The 19,239-nt window shown below is 52.7% G+C and overlaps 2 protein-coding genes across 2 annotated transcripts; both read left to right on the plus strand.

Annotated features, from left to right (window-relative positions):
* Positions 1-3,968: 3,968 nt before the first annotated feature.
* MIND_00198800 (uncharacterized protein) lies at positions 3,969-5,111 on the plus strand (the record flags this gene model as incomplete). Its single annotated transcript, XM_037358892.1, has 4 exons — positions 3,969-3,999; positions 4,054-4,406; positions 4,450-4,617; positions 4,668-5,111. The coding sequence occupies 4 exons, from the start codon at positions 3,969-3,971 to the stop codon at positions 5,109-5,111; spliced, it is 996 nt and encodes a 331-aa protein (XP_037223987.1).
* A 1,396-nt stretch (positions 5,112-6,507) lies between these two features.
* MIND_00198900 (uncharacterized protein) lies at positions 6,508-8,307 on the plus strand (the record flags this gene model as incomplete). The annotated part of the gene is made up of 1 exon (XM_037358893.1): positions 6,508-8,307. One exon carries the CDS (start codon positions 6,508-6,510, stop codon positions 8,305-8,307), a length of 1,800 nt encoding a protein of 599 aa, XP_037223988.1.
* Positions 8,308-19,239: the final 10,932 nt, after the last annotated feature.

Genomic DNA, 19,239 nt, shown 5'->3' on the forward strand with positions numbered 1-19,239 from the left:
CCGCCCAAGCCTTCTGTGCCCGACAGCAGCAGCTACGGACAAGCAGTATATAGTCAGCTACCTAGCAGGCGGACCCTTAGAGTTTCTTCTCTTCGGATCCTCCCCTGCTAGGTCAGCTTCATTTGTATTCGCTTACCAATGTTCACTCTTCGGATCCTCCCCTGCTAGGACCTTGATCTCAGGCCTCCGGGGTTGCCCTTACACCATCCTCAAACCGACGGTCAGACAGAGCGGATGAACAAAGAGATTGAACACTATCTCCGCATCTATGTCAACCACCACCAATCAGACTGGTCGGAATGGTTACCGTTGGCCGAGTTCGCCTACAATGACAAAGCTCATGCTTCGACCAAGGTCTCGCCATTCTTCCTAGATCATGGGTACCATCCCTGGAAAGGCGTCGAAGGACCATATGACTCTAAGGTCGAGGCAGCAGAAGAATTCGCGAAAAAGATGCAGCGTGCGTGAGGATGCAACGGTGGCAATTAAGAAGGCCCAAGAGCGGATGAAGAAGTACTATGACCAGAAACGTGTACCAGCACCTGAGTTCAAAGTCGGAGATAAGGTGTACGTTGAAGGGTCAAAAGTGCAACAGAATCGACCATCCGAGAAGCTCAACGATCGACGTGTGGGACCATTCAAAGTGGAGGCAAAGGTTGGACCTTCGGCATACGAACTCAAGATGCCAGGTTCTAGTCAGGCTCATCCAGTCTACAATGAGACAGAGCTGACACCCTACCACGAGCCACCATCCCACCGGCGAGAGGAAAGGCCGCCACCGGACATTGTGGATGATCACGAGGAGTGGGAGGTTGAGGAGATTATGAAGAAGCGGAAACGTGGTCGTGGTTGGCAGTATCTGGTGAAGTGGAAGGGATACCCGCATAGCGAGGATACATGGGAGACGGCGCAAAGGCTTGAGAACTCTCAAGAATTGTTAGACGAGTTCAACCAGAAGAACCCAGTGGTCAAGACCCGTAGTGTGCCTGTCCTTGCCCAGGGTCATTGGGATTACCTGGTCAAACGTTATAAGCCGACGCCAGAGAAGCTCCCATATCCATCCCGGAAACTCTTTAATTATCAGACTGGCCATTTTGTGGAGGCTGAAGGGGGGGTGGATGATGAACGCGCTTTAATGCCCTCTGTCGACGAGGACGTCGACCTTGAAGGGGGGGGTAATGTCAAACCCTGGGTTCAAAAACCCTTTTTCTTCGCCTTTTAAACCTTTTATTTTGGCCCTGGTTGATAAGATAAGACAAGGAGGAGATAAGATGGACGATAAGATGGTGATTGGATCATTAGATGTCGATGCTGATGTTGATTGACAGCGTGGAGTTGGACATGAGGCAAACGGCACGTAAAGGCATGGCTAAAGTATGACGTCATTGCCTCTCGTATTAGGCATGGTAAACACATGGTAGTAGTGTATATAAGTAGAGTAGATTTCGTCTTGTACCCCAGTCTTCGAATTCCATCATCTTTACGATATCTTTTCACGGTGCTTCTTGCTTGCCTTCACTGGCCAACTGGCATCCTCTGGATTGGTGTTGTTTGTGACAGATGAATAGGTATATACAGACAAGTGTATATATTTCCAGTGCTAAGTATTGAAGTTGTACTCCCAGGTTGCTTCCAGGCTCAGAGCATTGGTATATTACCCTCCAATTTCAAACAATTTGTCAGTCACACGTCACACCCATCAAAAATGATAAAGTTTTTTATCAGTCATAGGGTGCTGACAGAGGTGATGGCACCCAGGCCAGGGCTGCAGGGCCACCTGCTTGTAATGACCAGTGACTAGGGTGCTGTCAGGGGAACCTCCACTTCACTACCCCTTGGACCTTTCAAGCAGACCAGTCAACCTAAGGCTTCTCATGAGTGTTGCAGATAAGTACCTGTACTCTACCCACAGGTAATTCAGGCCTTAAAACCAAGACTTGCATTTGCAGCATCCATGGGAAATGGGTACCTGTACTCCCAGATATGGGTATCTGCACAAGTTGCACTAAAATAAACACTACAGGGCATGAAAAGACTATACACCCCAAACCAGTGATGATATCCAGTGTATATCTCCACTAAATGTCTGTAGATATTAGCACCAAATATCAGGCCAATGTCTAGAGAATATACTCAGCAAATTCAAATACCATGTCAGTTGACAATCAGCTGATATTAACTGATCATATACACCTGATATCATGAAAAATATCACTCTTATATGCCTCTAACTATCTTGCTGAACTATCCATTTAGATTTATATAGCCTCAGGATAGAGATTCAAAATAAATATTGTCTGATATTGGTCATACATTGCCAAGTATCTTATCCAGTAGTCAAAACAGAAAGAAGATAAGGATAATAATTGGGGTAATATAGTACATATACATGTTATGAGCCCTCTATCATTCATTAACGCCCATTGTTCTCCTTCTCGGCATCATCATCATCATCATGATCCAATATCTGAGCATGTGTTCGCTTTCGTCCGGTGGCCGTGGGATTAGTGATCTTGACATTTTCAACGGATGGGGCCAGCTTGCGGACTCGCTGCAGCCATGCCGGGCTATGCAGCCCAATATCCGGATCAATTTTGACTTCAGAGTTGAGCTTGCCATATGTCTTTACATCCTCCTTAAAATTATCCTGGAGCGCACTGAAAGTCGGATCAGAGATCAACAGTGAATTTTGTAAATTCATTACGCACTACACATAGACGCCGGCATCCTCATCTGAACGAAGCCCATGCATCTCCATGTCAAGATGCTCCCAGAAGTCTCAGCCCTTGTTCTCCACAAGCTTGGTTCGCTGAACTGGGATCAGTGTCCGTTGAGAGCAAATGTAATGGACTCAACATACCATAAGAGCAAGGCGCCATAGAAGCTGAAGTGTAATCGGAGCCTCAATGCTCCAACCCCCGATGAGGCGACTTGCCACGCTAGCCAAATCTGTGGATTCAGCCCTGGATTGGAGGGTGCTTTCAAGCTACACTGCTATTCAGCCCATTGAATGCAAGACAATATATGACATACCTCAGTCTTGATGTGGTTACGATCCACAGACAGCTGATGACCAACAGCAGCCTCCAGGGCTTTCCTCGCCGGAAGCGGAGCATCTTTTGCCAGAATCTTGGCGACTTTTTCCTTGCGCATTGCATCCTGGATGCCAGAAGCTGAGTGAGATGACACGCACAATGAAAGGTGAAGACGCACGATGACGACGAGCTTTATATTCCCTTTGTAAAACTGCAAGTTGGGATCGAGGAAGAATGCACGGCTGTAGTTCCGAATCTCAGTCTGCGACAATGACTCGGATGAGTGAGGGGTTTGTAAGGAGGGTGATAACACGCACTGCAACATCGCCATTCTTTTTGAAGTCTTCCGTCTAAGATTGCTGTAGGAGTTCCGTCATCTCGGTGATTTTGTTCAGAAGCTGGAAGACTGTGAAGGTCTCGAGATTCTGTCGCTCGTGAATGTTTGTTGACTGGCAGATATGAGTGAGTGTTATCAATGCCACCATTGCTCGCACCTCGCAGATTTCCATATAATCTCGTTCCAGCTGTGGCATAAGCTTCTGGCGTTTCAGGTTGCGCTCACCAAAGCCAGCGAGGCTTGGCACCCAAAGAGCATGGTTAGCCAGTGCGGAAAATGGCAGGACCGCGTCACTCTCCAAGTCGTCGGTGTAATTCAATGGCGATGACGAGCGAGGTTGTGTTCCGCCAGCAGAGGGGCTTGAGGGCGGCAGGTCAATATGGGAGGCAGTGGTGGCAGCAGCGGCAGCCGCTGCTGCAGCAGCACGTTGTCGGCCGCGTTCAGCAAGAGTAAGTGCAGCAGGCATGGTGGTGGTCAGTGGGAGAAGAAATGTGTGGCCGTCACCAGGTCACACTTCCTTTTGTATTGGCGCGCCGTGTCGCGTCGCATTGTTTGACGCGGTCCCGTGCTCACGTGCCAAGCGTCGGATTCCAACAATGCCACCCTCACGGGCAGATCTTCCCCCAGGTGAGATTGCTGGCTCAGCCCTTGGTATTGCCTCCGAGTCCTAAGATTCCTTAGAACACTTTGAATCTCATCCATCCGATGCAAAACTGCTGCGCTGCTTGCTCAGTTACTCGTACGACGTCGGACGAAAAGATTTCATTCAAAAATCGAATGTAAAACGACATGTAGCGACAGCAGCACACCAATCTTGCGTCAAGCGTGCTGCCGAACGTACTCGAGAAGAGCTCGTGGCACAGACTCGGACTGACCTGACATACCAAGGTTCTGAAGCAGTATATCCCGCAACTGCAGTGCCTTTCCCCCATCGAATTCCAGTGCCTCCAATGTTCCCTGCCGTCACCAAGCCTCTGCTGGACCATGAAATGTCTGAGTTCCGGTTTGTTGCCCAGGAGCCTGCCCAACGGGATGTAGAACAGCGTGAAGGTCGGGAAGCAGGATTGAGTGCCGAAGACCTCCGCCCGCGAGTTTCAACGGATACTTGCCGACGCCTTGCAATATGATAATGGGGACCAGCCGTTAGAAGACAACGATGAAGAAGATTTTGAGCCAGAACTCACAGAAGAAGATGCCGAAATCCTCGAGTCGGAGCCGTTGTGCTTTCCGTACCCGAATCGCACAGTGAGTATTACAGCTGTGCACCGGCAGACTTAAAAATTGAGGTTTTGCAGGTACTGATGCTGGATGCCGTCAATAACTTTGGTCGCTGCCGGTTTACCAATGCCCAAATGTCACTTGTTCTCCATTTACTCAAGCACCTTGGCGCGCGCGATGTACCCACGCTGAAAGGTCTGCGAAAAATTCAAAAGCAGGTTCATGACCAATTTCCGGACAAACCTGTCAAGATTACGAGCAGTCTAGGCAACATTTTCTATATGAACGATATTCGCCATGCAATCGCCCGCGACTTTTCTAATCCCCTTGTGGCACCACATCTGCATCTTTACCCTGAAGAGATGCCGAGGACGGGAATATCTGAGCGTTGGCAGGCTGCGCGACTGTTCGAATACACCGCTGAAGAGCTGACACCCATGTACTCGAATGGTCGTCGACGGTGGTGGATTAATGAGCTTGCTCAACTTCAAAATGGACAGTTCGTTATCCCAATGACCTGAATTGTCCGTGATGGCAAGCTCACCTCTGATGCCCTCTCCGTCGCCCGAAAGGCAGATGGCGAATGGGATTGTGCTGGCGCAGAGGTCCAGATTAACGCCGAGAATCTCCAAGCTAACTTTGACGATCTAACGGACGTGTTTGGCAGAGACATTGTCTGGACTGAGCGCTCACTCGAATATGTTACCCAAATGCCAAGCCACTTCCGTACACTTAGCGGAAACCGCGATCTATTTGTGGTTGGCACAAGAAATGGCTGGACCAGCAGCCTGGAGACAAACTCAATCCATTGCTTGATATCACAGGACTGTAAGGGCAACCTCGCGAGGCTCGAAATCAGAGTCCTGAGCAGAGGGGGAATCCTTAGTGAACTACTACAACAGGAAGGGACGCTACAGACTCACCTGAGCAGAGGGGGAATCCTTAGAGAACAAGCCAAGGAGCCCTCTGCTCAGGTGCACTACTATATACTAGTGACCGGAGTAATGATAGAGTGACTGCATAGCGACGAACGACGCATGGGAGAAGTCAGGTGTCGCTAATGGACCCTAGGTGAGTGTCGAGTAGCCCTCGAAGCTCCGGAGAGGCAGGTTTGGGACCGTGATGCCAAGGGAGGAGCCCAGGCATCCTTAGAAGGCCTAAGAAGGGCTTCGGGAGGTCCAGGCTGCCTCTGAGCGTCTCCGCTTGTGACCGTGACCGTGACAACCGGAATCGGAATCGACTCCGGGTGTGTGACCGTGACGTGACGGCCGGAAACGGAGAGGGAAGGCGTGGAGCGGAAAGGGAAGGAGTCTGGTCTAGCCCAAGGGCCGGGGAGTGTCGGAGAGGACCAATGGGAATGGCGGCCAGCCATGACCACTGGAGGGTAGCGACAGGAGGGTCACTCGGAGACGTCCCCGGACGTCTCCAGAGAGGTGGGTGTGAGGGCGTGCAGCCTGGGGCGCTGCGGTAGGCACGAGCCTTAACGGCAGTAGGCCTCACCCAAAGGGAGACCCAATGACGGGGGCCGTGGTGGCGGAGTGGGAAGCGGAGCCATGGCGAGGCTCAGCCATCCGAACGTAAGCCCGAACGCTGACATAGGTTGGAGACACCTAAGAGGTCCAGCAGGTAGAGATCGTAGGGAGACCTTGATAAGTGACAGCCCAGAGAGGCTGGCAGGCCATAGGCTCAAGGTCTAGAGGGAAGTGGTGCATCCACATCCGGAGAGGTCTCCGATGGCATTAGTGATCCCTGATGGTGACTCCGGAGAGGCTCCCGGAAAGGGGTGGCCAGGGAAGTCGAAGACTAGGGATTACTGGATGTGGGATGTGGTGCGGGCAGTGGAGGGAGAGCGTCAGGGTGTAGAGACACGGAAACACGAGCGGAGACGTGGAGACGCGACCGGAGACGCGGCGCTTGATGGGATCAAGTGACGGCATCAGGGTTTCCCCTGACAAGGACTTGATCTGGCACGCCGACACACCTGTGGAAATTATCCATACGATTCTCCTTGGTGCTGTTCGATATGTATGGCATCATCTTCACTCAAAGCAATGGTCCGACGAGGACCGACACCTTCTCGCAATTCACCTGGAATCGACCGACATCAGCAACATGAACATGCCTCCAATGCGGGCCGCTTACAAGATCCAATACCGCAATAATCTCATCGGAAAAGATTACAAGGCCATAATGCAAGCACTTGTATTCCATATCCATGGCATTTGCACACCTGAGCAGTTTCAGCTCGTGAAGGCGACAGCTGACTTGGGCGCTTGGGTGTGGGTTCCAGAGATCGATGACATGCCCACCTATATTGCGCAGCTCAAAATAGCCGTGGCAAACGTCCTTGATGCATGGGATGCTGTCGACCCACTCAGAATTATTGTCAAAATCAAACTGCATTTATTGGCTCACCTGGCTGAAGATGTCGAATGGTACGGGCCTCCCGTGCGCTTCTCAACCGAAACACAGGAAGGATACAATGCAATTTTCCGCATGTGTTCCATTAACGGGAATAATCAGGCGCCGAGTCGAGATATCGCGGCTAAGTTTGCGTCAATGGCGACCGTGAAGCACATTCTATGTGGTGGTTACTGGCAGTCTACAACTGACGGAAAATGGATTCAATCTGGCGAAGAAACTCGCAAACTATTACTTACCGACCCAATGTTTCAACGACATCTTGGATGGGTCCAAAATTCGGCTCCAACGCCCGGTTTCGTTCGTTTCTTGGGTATCAAGACTACGGCAGCACTTGCATGGGCCGAGACCAAGGCCAAGCAATACTGGACCCATGATAAGGAACCGTCTCAAGCACACTGGCGACGGGGTAAATATGTCATTGCACAAAGTGGAGACCAAGTAAAAGAACATACCTGGGTGTTTGCCAGAGACGGAGAGCGCAACCCTGTGCTTGGGCGGGTCAAGGAAATCATTGGAGACACAAAGTCGAATATGGCGTTTGTCACGCTCGAACGGTTCATTTGCACCGATACACGGCATCCAGACTTTCTCTGGCCAGTAGTTCGCCGCCCGAATGGCCCCGAAATCCAGACTGGGAGGACGTCATTCCTCGTTGTCAACGGGGTCGATATTCTCTTCTCCTGCTCAGTCCAGCACAACTGCAGGAACGAAGGCTGCCGTCCATCAGTCTTTGGAAAGCAGCAGCAGGAGCGGGAGGAGACGAACCATGATGTGCAGCTCATCAAACACACCGACGATAACCACTTTATCCTCAACCTCGGATGTCTCCATAACTTCGTTGAGCTGACGCGGTTGCTCCCCGCACCGATGTATCGACTGGAATACCTGCAAAGTGACCGTAAGGGCTTCCATACGGGTGTCACGGCCAAGGCACATAACGCACGGGACACGGCGCGTGAGAAGACCGCACAGGAACGGCGAGCCAACGCTCAAGCAAAGCTTGCAGAGGCTGTAAAAGCAGCTGCAGATGCACAACAAGCGGCCAACGATGCAGTGGTCATTCCTGCGGGAGCCTGTGCCGCAGATGTTGATGAGGATGGGGGAGATGGCAGCGAGCCCACAGGAGCACTGGAAGCACCAGCTGATGATACCCTGGGTGATAGCGAGGTGGAAGAGCAGTCAGATCCCGAGGGAAGCGACGAGTCTGATGGTTATGTGCCGGGTGGAAAAAGAAAGCGCCAGCCACACGGTCGAGGGCGCGCTGGTCGTGGCAGAAAGCGAGGAAGATGGTAATCACATGTGATAATGATTATAAATCTGATTGGTGTCCGATATTTCTGAACGTCCGACGTAGTCCAGTCTGAAGTTTTCCACCAAGTTTGAGATAATATATGCCCCAATGTCAAGCCAATATAGCGTAGTATATACTCAGGACATTTCTTCGATTATATACTGCTGATGTCCTCCAAAATTCACTGCAATATCTCTCGGAAACATTCCTACGATATTATGCCACGAAATTTCCCTGATATCATGGGGGGTTTGGGGTGTAGTTACTGCAATATATATAAGATAATGAACAATGAGATCTTTCAGAGCCATACCTGTACTCTTGGCATCTGTGGGAAACAGATACCTGTATCCATGGATGTCAAACCCATAGATGTCTTCTTGCAGGTACCTGTAATGACATTACTGTTAACCTACCAAGACCCTACCAGTAATCACGTGAGACACTGTAAATGAGGTACAACTGGTGGGGAATTCGTGCTCGACCAGGCTCTTATATATTGTCTATAGTACACATATAATATGATTATAGCCCAATGGTGCACCTAAATGACATAGCTGCCCTATGTGCTTGCTTGTCACATGCGCACCACCATGCACTAACAATATGGGAATGGGGATATTGAAACTACTGTTTAAATGCTCCAATTTCCATAGTTCTTAGCCCTAGGATATCGAGGATGGACTGGAAACCAGTAACCCACCTACCGAGACCAAGCCCCAGTTCGAGACACATGCACTGGATGTTGAAGACATTGCCCTAGGTCTGACAGATGTCAACCAATCCTTGGAGGACGGCTCACTGCTGACTAGCTTCCTATCACTTTGCTTTGACACTGAGATGTCTGGTGTCAGATTCTCCTCTCTCTTCTTCTGTGATCTGCTGAGTGACACCCAATCGCAGGCGCCAAGGCAATTTCAGGGTTTGTGGGACACAAGAACACACCAAAAGAGTCTCCAAATGGAACAGGAACGGTAGACCTCTATGTTAATATATACCCTTCTGAGCCCCTTGTACATTTTTTACGTGAATGCTTCCTCCCCTTATTTCATTGGGTACCTGAGTGGGTGATTAAGTGATTAGGGGTAATATGATATACACCATATATGAAGGTGGATGACTCATATCCCATCTGCACTTGCAAATCAAATCAAGTCTACTTTCTTTAAGTTTTATATTCTAACTGTTCAAGTTATTAAAATTGTTATTATCTCTGGTACGAACTGTATAAGTTGTCCCAAGATACTAGGATCATTTACATTTGTTACTAATAAAATCATATGTCTTGAACATACATATATGACTTTTGGTTTACCATACTCTGGGAATACTATTTTCTGGGTAAGCTGTTTTCTTTTGTAAGTATTTTAGTATTTTAGCATAAGAGTCTCTCTGACGTGGGACTGCGACAGTGGCATGTATGGTGTGGTGGTTGTATACTGCAGCATTCTGTAGGGGTACAACGTAATGCATAACGGTGCCTGTGTTGCATTGCAGGTTGCTGCAACATGTAATGCATAACGGACCTAGTGTTGCAGGTCTAGGATATTCATTTAAATAATATTTTTTAAGTACTTTAAATTGCTGTGGAAATTGTGTAAAAATTCGTAAAAGTACATAAAATACATATTACAGGTCCTCAGCATGAATATAGTTTACATCCTCCAGTTGTCCCATAAACTCTGCGCCCGTTCGGTTGCACCACATCCGCCAGTGGAACCTCGGCATCATCAAAACTCGAGTTATCTAGTTCTGCCTCCGCCTCTCCCTCCTTCTCGGCATTTGTTAAAATCCGATCTAGCTTTGCTGCACCACATCGATTGCTGATTTCAGTTGCGAGTGTCGGATCGGACCTGCGACAAGCACCACGGTGAGTCAGGAATTTTGCACTTATCAAAACTCTGCTTGATGAGTCGCTGACCTTCGGAAGTCAGCAAGAACTTCGGAAGTCAGCAAGAACTCATAGAGTTTGACAAGTGGCCGAACAGAGGCATCACAAAGGGGCCCAATGTTCTTGGGAAAGCGCACATCAGGAGGAGCGACATCCTGCACAATTTGGTTGCGAGTATACTGTGCAAGCCACGCTTGAAATTCTTGCTTGAGAATCAATAGTTTCGGATCGCTCCGTCTCCTTGGCCAGGGGAGAGGAGCGCTTTAAAAACCTGCCTCGCGCAACTTCTGAATCAACTGCGCCAACGTGCCATCGAACTTGTCACCCTCATCAACCTGAGCCATCAAAGACTGGAAGAAGTCGGTCAGTGACATCTTATTTTGACAAGTAGTCATCACAGTGTTGCAGCTAGGGCCATAGGGCCCTAAGGCTCCGTTCGGGAACCAGAATCTGGCGCGATTCTGAGGAGAATCCAGATTCTGTCGCCGTCACACAGCTGCCTGAGAGTCCGCGGCGTGACTTCCTTTTGGGGGAGCGATGCTCCGGGCTTCCGGATGCCGTTGCAACGCATCGATGCACTGAGTGTGCAACTATATATACCAGTATGTAGCAAGGACTGTAGGTTAGGATAGTTACAAATATATATTTTATTGCTTCTGGAGCCACAAGAAGACTGGGAAGAATGTCACAGTCACATTCATGACTTGGAATCATGTAGCCACTTGACCCTCGTCGTGCGCGTGAGGTTGCTGCCCTTGTGGGTGCCCATATGCTGCAGCTCCTTTCCTATATGGTCTACCTTTATCAACAGTCCTCGCAGACTCGGATTACACCAATCCTATACCATACATCAAAGCTATCAGGTCAAGAGTGGGTAGACGAGCTATACCAGAGCAACCACCCTGATCGGATGCTCATGTCTTCGACATTCTCATTGCTGAGCTCCGATGGCTGGGATGTAGGCAATCACGACACGTCTCACTGGAAGAAAAACCGGCGATCTTTCTCTATACATGCTCAACTGGATTGGCAATACAAAATGTGGGGGAACGTTTCCAGAGATCAAATGATACTATAAGCAAGTATGTTCTTTTTTTTGTACCATCTCTGGCAACTGACTGCTATTAGGTACTTCCAAGAGATGGTTGATGCCTTTTCAAACCCCGACTTTTATAACCGATATGTCGAGCTTCCGACTGCCGATACACCCCTTCCCCACTCATTCAAATCAAGCCCGATTTTCTCACCATTCTTCGATAATGCTCTGGGTGCAATTGATGGAAGCCATATTCCATCCTGGCCATCAAAGGAGGAACACCAGCTTCACCGAGATCGTAAAGGGCAGATTTTGCAGAACATCCTATGCTGCTGCTCTTTCGATATGTGATTTCAGTATTCTGTTACTGGATATGATGGGTCTTCTGCAGATGCTACCATGTTCGCTCAATCCCGAATGAAGGACTTCCGAATTCCGGTAGACAAGTACTATCTGGCTGATGCAGGGTTTCCAAATTGCTTTGCGCTCCTGGTTCCGTATCGTGGAGTTCTGTAAGGGCAACCCCGGAGGCCTGAGATCAAGGTCCTAGCAGGGGAGGATCCAAAGCGTGAACATTGGTAAGCGAATACAAATGAAGCTGACCTAGCAGGGGAGGATCCAAAGAGAAGAAACTCTAAGGGTCCGCCTGCTAGGTAGCTGACTATATACTGCTTGTCCGTAGCTGCCGCTGTCGGGCACAGAAGGCTTGGGCGGCGTCGCAGGCGAGGTCCCAGGGCGACCGTCGGGAGGGCGTTGACGGATCGGTGATTGTGCGGGCGAGATGGAGGGCCGGACCGGAGACGGAACCGGAGTCGGACCGGAATCGGAGGCGTCTCCGAGGGGCCGAAAGGGAGGTTCCCCTGACATCACCCCCCTTTGAATGCGGCGTTCCGACGCATAGACCGGAACGGAATCGAGTCGAAGGTCGCGGAGGCGATGTGTCGTGGCTTGCCAGGGTACTTACGATAGAACTCCGCAATTTTCTCCGGGGCGAAGACGCGGTCGAAGCGGACCCATTGGTCGTGCGATGCGTCGTAGCCTTTCCATCTGACGAAGTAGTTCAGCCGTTTATACCTCACCCTTGCGTCCAGGATTTCCTCTACTTCCCACTCCGGGACTCCGTCCTCGAGGTCCGGAGGGGGCTGGTCGTAGCCGGGGCGTCCGTCGAAGGGGTCGTCCTGAGCGAGCTCGAGCTTGACGACGGGGAAGACCGGGTGGAGCTTCGAGTAGCGCGGAGGGAGGTCGAGCTTGTAGGCACCTTTGCTGATCTCCGCGACTATCTTGAACGGTCCAAGGCGGCGATGGGAGAACTTTTCCGAGGGGCGAGTCGTCCTGATGTCAGAGGCATCCAGCCAAACACGGTCGCCAACCTTAAACTCCGGAGACGGAGTCCGTCTCCGGTCGTAGTAGCGCTTGTACTCCTCTTTGGCCTTAGTGAGCGCGGCCTTGGCTTCAGCAACACCAGTGGCGATCCGGTCGCGGAACTCGTTCACTGACTCCATGGCGGAACGGACTCCGGGTTCGAAGCCCATGCGCGGGAGCCGTCCCGTGTCCGTCATGAAGGGGACCTGTTGCGTGGAGGAGTGAACGTGGTTGTTGTAGGCGAACTCCGCGGCCGGAATCAGCTCATCCCAGTCGTCCTGCTGGTAGTTGGTGAAGATCCGCAAGTACTGCTCCAGCTCCTGGTTGACGCGCTCTGTCTGACCGTCTGTCTGCAGGTGGTACGCGGTGGACGTGGCGGGCTTGATGCCGATTAGACGCTAAAGTTCTCGGGTGAAGTCCGCGATGAACTGCGAGCCGCGGTCGGAGACGTACTCTCCCGGAGTCCCGTGGTGCCGCCAGACATTCCGGTAGTAGAGGCGGGCTGCCCCTACTGCATCGACCGTCATATGACACTCTGAGAAGTGGGCGCTTTCCGAGGGTGTCAACGACGACCATGATCGCGTCGTACCCATGGGCTTCGGGAAGCTCTACGATGAAGTCGACGGAGACGGTATGCCAGCGTTCCGGGGCGTTTCCGTGGGGTGCAGTTCTCCGTGGGGCAGTCTCCGGAGTGCCTTGGTGCGACAGCACAAGTCACAGGTCGCAACATACCGGCCAATATGGCGAGACATCTGAGGCCACCAGTAGTTCCGGGAGACCAACTCCAGGGTCTTGAAACGACCTGCGTGTCCGGCGACTCGGGTGTCGTGGCAGAGCTCGATGATGCGTCTCCGGAGGTCCTTGTCTTTTGGTACGACGATCTTTCCTCGGAAATGGAGAAGACCGCCGGAGACGGCCCATTCGTCAGAACGTGAGGAGCGGGGGCCTCGAGCTTGACCTTGAACCTTAAGAAGTTGCCGGGCCGCTAGTGCGACGGGCTCCTCCAGGTCAGGCTCACCGGAGAGGGCATCACGGATGTCACGGAGGAGTTCAGAGCCGGGACCGGAAACGGAAACGCCCTCGAGTGCGCGGACGTGGAAGAGTTCAGGCCGCAGAAGGACGACATCGGAGTTGTCGGAATCGACTCCGTGGTCGGGTCTCCGGGAGAGGGCGTCAGGCCGACCCATATCGCGGCCAGGCTTGTGGTGCAGCGTGAAGTCGAACCGGGAGAGGTACAGAGACCACCGGGCCTGTCTCCGGTTGAGGTGTTGCGTCTTCCTGAAGTACTCCAAATTCTTATGGTCAGTCCAAATCTCGACAGGGTGCGCGGCGCCCTCGAGGAAGTGTCTATACTCCTCGAGTGCGCGGATGATCGCGAGCATCTCCTTGTCGTGGATTTCGTAGTTGCGCTGGACATCATTTAAGCTTTTGGAATAGAATGCTACAGGGTGCCACTTCCCGTCCGGGGCGGATTGTGAAAGAACCGCCCCCGTCGCATAATCAGAGCTGTCCGCCTCGAGTCGGAAAGGCCGTGTGTCGTCCGGAATCGCCAGGACCGGTTCCGAGGTGACCGCGTCCTTAATCGCTTGGAACGCGGAGGCCTCCGCGCCGCCCCAAGTCCATTGCTGGTCCTTCTTGGTGAGCACAAAAAGAGGGCGCGCAAGGGTCGAGAAGTCCCGAATGAACCTGCGGTAGAAGTTAGCGAACCCAAGGAACTGCTGAATGTCCTTCTTGTTTTCCGGAGTCGGCCAAGCGGAGACGCCTGCGACTTTGACGGGGTCCATTTCGACGTGGTTGTGGGAGATGATGACTCCGAGGTACTCGATTGACGATTTTTCAAAGTCGCACTTCTCCGCTCGAAGGTACAACTTGTGCTCCCGGAGTCGCTGTAAGACCTCCTGGACAATCTGCCGGTGTTTCCGGAGGTCGGAATGGGCGATCAAGATGTCGTCAAGGTAGATCATGACGTCTCCGGAAAGGATGAGGTCCTGGAAAATGTCATTCATCATCGTTTGGAACGTCGCGGGAGAGTTTGTCAGGCCGAAATACATCACCAAGGGCTCGAACAGGCCTCGGTTAGTCCGGAAAGCCGCTTTCCACTCGTCACCTTCCTTGATCCGGACGTTGTTGAAGCCCCAACGGACGTCGAGTTTGGTGAAGTAATGAGCGCCTTTGAGCCGGTTGATGAGGTCGTTGATCAGCGGAAGGGGGTACCGGTTTTTGACAGTCATCGCGTTGAGAGCACGGTAGTCCTGGACGAAGCGGAGTCCGCCGTCCTTCTTCTTGACGAAGAAGACCGGAGACGCCATCGGAGACTTGGAGGGGCGAATCCGGCCCGTCGAAAGCCCTTCCTCGATGAACGCGTCGAGCTCGCGTTGCTCGAGGGGCGAGATGGGGTACACCTTGCAGTTGGTGGGCTTAGCGTCGGGGACGAGTTCAATGGCGTGGTCCCAGGCTCTCCGCTCCGGTAGCGTGTCGAAGGACTCCTTGTTGAAGACGTCCTGGAACTCCTTAGCCCAGTCCGGGATCTCGGAGGGCGGAGGGGCGGAGTTCCTGGCGAAGGCTTCGGCCAGGCGTTGCGAGACAGTACTGCCAGCGCGTATCTCCTCCGAGGGGCGGAACGAGGTGTAGAAGATGCGGTCACCATCTTCAAGCTGACCATCGTCATCGTCGTCGTCGGAGTCCGGCGTGAGATCAGGCAGGCCGGAGTCGTCACCGGAGACGGAATCGTCTCCGTCATCAGACCCAGAAAGGTCCATGGCGCAGACCGAGGGGAACGGGCCGGAGCGGAGACGCTTCTGAAGCGACCGGAGTCGCCGCAACTCGGTCCGTTCGACGCGCTCTTCCTCACGGCAGGTCGAGCAATTGCGGGGGCACCGTGTCATCTTGACCTCCTTGGTTTCCCAATTGATCTCTGGGTTATGTTTCCGCAACCAGGAATACCCCAGGATGAGGTCTTGCTTGCCAAGATGGGTGACGGCCAGCTGAACTCGTTCGGCATGGCCCTTGTAGCGCAGGACCAAGTCCACGATCTGTTTGATGGAGCCAGCGTCATTGGGGGTGCCATCGACATTGAAAACCGGAATCGGCTGATCGAGGGTGCGGACCGGAATGCCATTCCGAGCAACATAGTTCGTGTCAATGAAGTCGGAGGTGGCACCACAGTCGACAAGCCCAGAGAGTGAGAGCTTCAGCGCGCTGGTGGTGGACTCGAGCTCTAACGGGAGGTGGAGGGAGTTCGCCCCAGGGGCAGCGGCAACGGTGTACTGCTTGGGCAGTTTCTTTTCCCAGGCAGTGAGGCGGCGGAGGATGATGACCGGAGTCGCGGGCGGAGTCGGAGACGGAGTCGAGGCGGGGGCAGGAGAGGGTGTGTCTTTCGTTTCGGGCTCATTGTAGGGCAAGGAACTGCATTCATCATACAAAGAGGCAAAACGATTTATAGACGCGAACGAGGGCACACCAGTCACTCGTCGGGGGACAAAATCCTCTCCGGCCATCGACTCCGCTGCCGTCTCCGGCAGGGCAGCTGTGTCCGTGTAGCGGGCGATCAACTCCGCTAACATCTCGTCACCGAGTTGTTGGATCACCTCGCCGAGGATGTCCATTGAGCGGACATCGGCGGGGGGGGGGGGCAATCCCGGGCGAGATGGTTTGGGTCGCCGCACCTGAAGCAGGCGCGACGAGGGGCACCCCGAGCCCTGGTGCGATCCAACTCCATAGGGACGGGAGCTGGAGGCGCCGGAGCGGGGGCGCGGGCCGCAGGTGGCACGACCGGAGCCACCGGGCGGAAAGGGGCCGGAGCCGGGATGCGGTTGACCGGAAACGGAGTCCGAATCAAACCGCCAGGCGTCTTGGGGGCGGCTGACTTGATCAGCTTGGCCCGGACCAGGGCCTCGTATTGACGGAAGGCCCGGGTGCGCCAGCTAAGGTAATCCCGGAGGTCCGGGGGTCGTTCGAGGACGTGATTCCGTTATTGATCAGGGGGTCAAGTCCGTGGCGGAACTTGGTCACCTTGACCAGCGCGTCTTGAATCCGGCGAGGTCCATCAGGTCCTCGAAGTCGTCGGTGTACTGGTAGACATCCTTTGTACCCATGTGATAGGCGGAAGTCTCCAGCTTGGAGAGAGCGTGATCTTGCTCATTCTCCTCGACGAACCGGAGTCGAAACTCGGAAACGAATGAGCCCCAGGACGGAAACGGAAACGGGGCTTTGCTTCCGTGGCGCTCCGCCCATTGCTGAGCGGGTCCTTCTGCCATAAACGACATGGCATAGCGGACAGCCCTTTTCCTCGCTCGCCTCTCCGTTGACCACGAAGGCCTCAGGGGCAAGGGGGCGGGCGTAGGTGCGGACCGCGTGAGAGGAACGCGGCCGCGTTTCCGGTCACTGTTGAAGGTGAACGGGGGGTTTGGTCGCAAGACCAATTTTGAGGCGAGGTTGATGTCGCCAAAAAGGGCTTCGAGTCGCCCTGGACCGGAGTCGGAGTCGGAATCGACGTCTCCGGCGATGGTGTTTGGGGTCCGCCAGCATTATTAGCGGCGGCAGCGGCAGCGGAAGCCTGGTTGGTGAGTAAAGCAAGGGCCTCAGTTAGGCTATCGATTTTCGCCTCGAGTGAGTCCAGCCGGGCGGCTGCGGTAGGAGTGACTCCGGACGGCATGACGGGTGCGGGGACCACAGGAGTAGAGGAGGAGGGGACAAGTGGCAGGGGTGGTGACGAGGGCGGAACGGACTCGTACTCCGAGCCTGAGTCAGCGCCGAACCTGGCAATCTTGTCCGGTTGATCCCGTAGAGAGTTTCTTCTGCTGTAAGGGCAACCCCGGAGGCCTGAGATCAAGGTCCTAGCAGGGGAGGATCCAAAGCGTGAACATTGGTAAGCGAATACAAATGAAGCTGACCTAGCAGGGGAGGATCCAAAGAGAAGAAACTCTAAGGGTCCGCCTGCTAGGTAGCTGACTATATACTGCTTGTCCGTAGCTGCCGCTGTCGGGCACAGAAGGCTTGGGCGGCATCGCAGGCGAGGTCCCAGGGCGACCGTCGGGAGGGTGTTGACGGATCGGTGATTGTGCGGGCGAGATGGAGGGCCGGACCGGAGACGGAACCGGAGTCGGACCGGAATCGGAGGCGTCTCCGAGGGGCCGAAAGGGAGGTTCCCCTGACAAGTTCGCTATCATCTAAAGGAGTGGGGTCGTGTACAACTACGGTTTGAAATCTATCATGTTCTTTGTTTTACTGACATAGCAAATATAGCCCTGCAAACCCACAAGAGCTATTTAACCTCCGCCACGCTCAGGCTCGAAATGTCGTTGAGCGTATCTTTGGCGTCTTGAAGAAACGATGGACTTGTCTATGCTATCCTCTCTAGGGTTGAGCACGGGTCCGGGTCCGGGTCTCAGAAGGCTGACCCTGACCCTGACCCTGACCAACCCTGACCCTTCCGGGTACGGGTCTAACCGGGTCCGGGTTGACCCACGGGTTACAGACATGGTAGCAGAAGGTGTATTTGGAACAATAATTTTGACATCATATATATATTGCCATGTGATATTGGCTCAGATATAGAATATGTAGCCTATTTTTCAAGATTTTAAGCATAGTTAATACAGTTTACTTATATGTCACATGTCACACGAGTGACTTAAGTGACATGTAATTTTTTGTGTCTCTTAAAAACTCACAAAAATCATGTTTAGATAGGGAATTGTTAAATCACAACAGCTTATTGGACCCTCCGGGTTGACCCTGAAAGGGTCCGGGTTTGGCCGGGTTCAGAAATTGGTGTACCCTGACCCTGACCCTGACAGACCCTACCCTGAAACCCTGCGGGTTGACCCTGACCCGTGCTCTACCCTAATCCTCTCAAATACAACATGCACATCCAAGCTCGGGTCCCCTTGATTCTTATTGCGATTCACAACCTAGTTGTAAGGGGAGCATGTGATGTGACAGCTGTGACTGATCACATGACTGGTCCGTGCGCAGATAGCCCTGTACTTAAGTAGTTGGCCGTGGGGCTGTTCCCCCGGCTTTGGTATCAACTAGGCACCTGGACCCTCATCCCCTGACACTAGTCTTAAAATACGACCCTGTTGAGGCCAACCATGCTATTGACGAGGAGGATGAAGATGCTTGGGACCCAACTCCTTGCCGTGACCGGGGCAATGAACCAGATCCTGAGCTTAGTGCAACAATCGCCATTTCCTATGCTGAACAGACCGCAGCAGACATTCGACGAGACACCATTGCAAACGCTATGTGGATTCAATATCAAAACTATTTCAATGAACAGATAGAGGAGTAGCTAGCCCATATGATTGTAAATAGAAGGAAGAGGTGGGGGGAATCCAAAATTGTATTCTGTGTTATCGAAAAGATAGGAAGGGAGAATCTGATCAAGAGAAAGGTCATAGTCAAAGGGAAGCAAGTGGTCTACACCTAACTTGTGCAAGATCCAACCACGACGGTAGGCAGCATCATTCTCGTCCAGTCCCAAATATGACGCAAGCAGATCTCGATCCTTCTCCAGCATATCAGTAAACCGCATAGATAGCTTGTTGGGCAGCCAGACCCGCTCAAGCCTGCGGACAGTCCGGACAGCATCGGTAAGCCGATTGGGAGTGTTTTGAATGGGAGGCGGGGGTGGCGGAGGTG

Source organism: Mycena indigotica (assembly GCF_014461135.1).
Source record: "Mycena indigotica strain 171206Taipei chromosome Unknown Mind.scaff0002, whole genome shotgun sequence".
In the NCBI taxonomy this organism is placed as follows: domain Eukaryota; kingdom Fungi; phylum Basidiomycota; class Agaricomycetes; order Agaricales; family Mycenaceae; genus Mycena; species Mycena indigotica.